This window comes from Cynocephalus volans, chromosome 2 (assembly GCF_027409185.1).
Source record: "Cynocephalus volans isolate mCynVol1 chromosome 2, mCynVol1.pri, whole genome shotgun sequence".
Classification (NCBI taxonomy): Eukaryota; Metazoa; Chordata; class Mammalia; order Dermoptera; family Cynocephalidae; genus Cynocephalus; species Cynocephalus volans.
The window spans coordinates 160,741,064-160,743,755 of record NC_084461.1 but is presented as its reverse complement, the minus strand read 5'-3'; the positions used below and the strand labels follow the sequence as shown (position 1 = coordinate 160,743,755).

General features: G+C 47.5%; 1 protein-coding gene across 1 annotated transcript; it reads left to right on the top strand.

Moving 5' to 3' along the window:
* Window positions 1-1,311: 1,311 nt before the first annotated feature.
* On the top strand, window positions 1,312-2,238 carry LOC134370666 (olfactory receptor 2M2-like). Its single transcript, XM_063087694.1, has one exon. It carries the CDS (start codon window positions 1,312-1,314, stop codon window positions 2,236-2,238), a length of 927 nt encoding a protein of 308 aa, XP_062943764.1.
* The last annotated feature ends 454 nt before the right edge of the window (window positions 2,239-2,692 follow it).

Here is a 2,692-nt window from a genome sequence, read left to right as displayed (position 1 = left end):
ACATACCCAGCAGTTTGAGTAGCAGAGTAGGATGGGTAGTTGGCATACGTCCAGAGAGGCACTTCTAAGGTTCTGAGGTTCTGATGATGCATTTGGCATTAACTTTGGCTCTGTTGTACTGCCTGCCTCTGTGGGGGAAATATAATTAAAAACAAAACCTCCTCCAATCCAGAAAACCTCTGCATAAAGGTAGAAGAGAAAGAAAACAGTTTTATTATTGAATAAGTTTTAAACCAGAATGTGATGCACATCACAGGCAGTCCACTAAGAGATTGCAAAGACAGAAAGAAATCTCACCCTTTCATATGGATAAGCAGATGCAACCCATTACATACGTGTTCTCAAGGTAACTAGTCCACAACTAAGAGGGCTTGACAGCACCATTTGTCACACATAGTTCATCCTAAATTCACTTGGTAATAAGACCATCTGTTAATTGGCTTTATCCAAAGGAAAAATAAACTTCTCACATCTTTATGATAGGAGGTAGTTTTGCAAGTTGGAGCAAGGTGCCCACTGATCTGAGGTTCCTACCCTCCCATAGAGACTAGGAGATAAAGGCACTGTCTTCCTTGATAATTCCATTTGAAAGAGATCTGGCTCCCAGGCCCTTGAGAAAGACATTCCTGGCTCAGAAATGGCAAGAAACTTATTTAGTATTTAAAAGCTTTAAAAAGATTTACATACATTTCATAAAGGAAGAACTTACAAGTCTTCTAAAGTAAATGCTCTAAGATAAGGGGTGGAGAGGAATCCCTTCCCTTGTTTTTATTTATTTATTTATTTTTGGAACGTGGGATTGAATCTTGGACCTTGGTGTTATCAGCACCATGCTCTAACCAACTGAGCTAACCAGCCAGCCTCTTCCCATATTTTTAACAAACAGAATTAAGCTTCTCATTTTCAATTTGTTATTTGCCCTTACATTTGCCACCCTTCTCTCTTTTCTTTCCATGGTGTCTCTTATCCTCCAGTACGTCACTTTCCCTCCCTTTAAACCTATGCCTCTTTTCCCTAAATCTACAGCTATTCACCTGCCACTTATTCACCACTCTAATCTCTCCTTGCACTCTCTAATCTCTCCCTCCCCTTTCTAGAAAAATAAGGATCAAATTTTTCTTGGTACACCCCTCCCCCCCAGTAGCTGAGAGAAAATGGATTTTCTCTGCAGGGGGAAAGGGTGGGGTTGTGTCAAGGATCTGGGCTCCGTCCTTGAGAAGAAACAGGTTTATTTCCTTGAGCGATGGAGATGCCAGGTAAATAGTTTTATTTATTTGTTTGCTCTTCTGTTTGTTTCTCAGTGTCACAGCCATGGAGCTCTGGAACCGCACCTCCCAATCTGACTTCATCCTTTCGGACCTGTTCAGCCACCACTCAGCATGTGACTTATTCCTCTTTTCCCTGGTCCTTGGGGCCTCCACTGCCACCCTGGTCGGCAACATCCTCCTCCTCTTGCTCATCCGGGCTGACAGGCGCCTGCACACCCCTATGTACTTCTTCCTCAGCCAGCTCTCTGTCATGGACCTGACCTTGACATGCACAGTGGTGCCCAAGATGGCGGCCAACTTCCTGTCAGGCCGGAAGTCCATCTCTAGGGGAGGCTGTGCAGCTCAGATCTTCCTGGTGGTCATGGTCGGAGGAGCTGAGTGCTTCCTACTGGCAGTCATGGCCTATGACCGGTACTTGGCGGTCTGCCACCCCCTGCGGTACCCTGCACTCATGAACTGGAAGGTCTGCTCTCTCCTGGTAGTGGCATCCTGGATGGGTGGAGTGGCCGACAGTGTGGTTGACGTGGGCGTAGTCCTCAGCTTTCCTTACTGTGGCTCTCTCAAGGTGGACCACTTTTTCTGTGAGGTCCCTGCCCTGCTGCGTCTCTCTTGTGCCGACACCTCGCTCTTCGAGGACCTCATCTATGCATGCTGTGCAGTCATGCTGCTGCTGCCCCTTGGGGTCATTGTGGCTTCCTATACCCAGGTCCTCACAGCTGTGATTAAGATGCCCTCCACCGACGGGAAACAGAAGGCTCTGACCGCTTGCTCCTCCCACCTGGCTGTGGTTGGCCTCTACTATGGGGGAGCCATGTTTAGCTACATGCAGCGGGCCTCAGCTAGGACACCAGCAGGAGACCGGGCCACCTCCATCTTTTACACTATCCTCACCCCAATGCTCAACCCATTCATTTACAGCCTGAGGAACAGGGAGGTAACAAGGGCAGTGAAGAAGATGCTGGGGAAATAGGGAGTATAGGTGCATAAACCTTTCTGGGGCTTCCTCTCTTGGTCTGCCCCTTCCTCTGTCCAAGCTCCCCTGCTGCTTCTGTTCCTCGTCTCTGCCTTCTTTGGGCCTTCTGGTTGGTTGCGGCTAGGCTGTGAGCTGAATAATCTGCAAACATTTAGGATGCTCAGAAGAAAGATGCCAGGGTTACAGATGGTATTTGATCAGCTTCACAGTGAATCCTCCCCACACTGAGCACTGTTGTTTTCAAACCAGCAGATACAGTATTTACACTCTCCCTAGGGTTGGTAGGTGCAGCCTTTCTTCTGGATTGAATGTTAAAAGTGAACCAGGAGTGGGAATCAATTCAGAACCCATTTGTGCACTGAAATGTGGTTGCTGGAGCTGGAGTCTGACACAGGAGCTGTGTGACTTTGGGCAAGGTTTCTTCTCTCTCTTGACTTCACTTCATTCATCT

What these genes read in the sequence shown, in the direction of transcription:
- LOC134370666 (XM_063087694.1), top strand. Translation starts at nt 1,312, where the DNA reads ATGGAGCTCTGGAACCGCACCTCCCAATCTGACTTCATCCTTTCGGAC.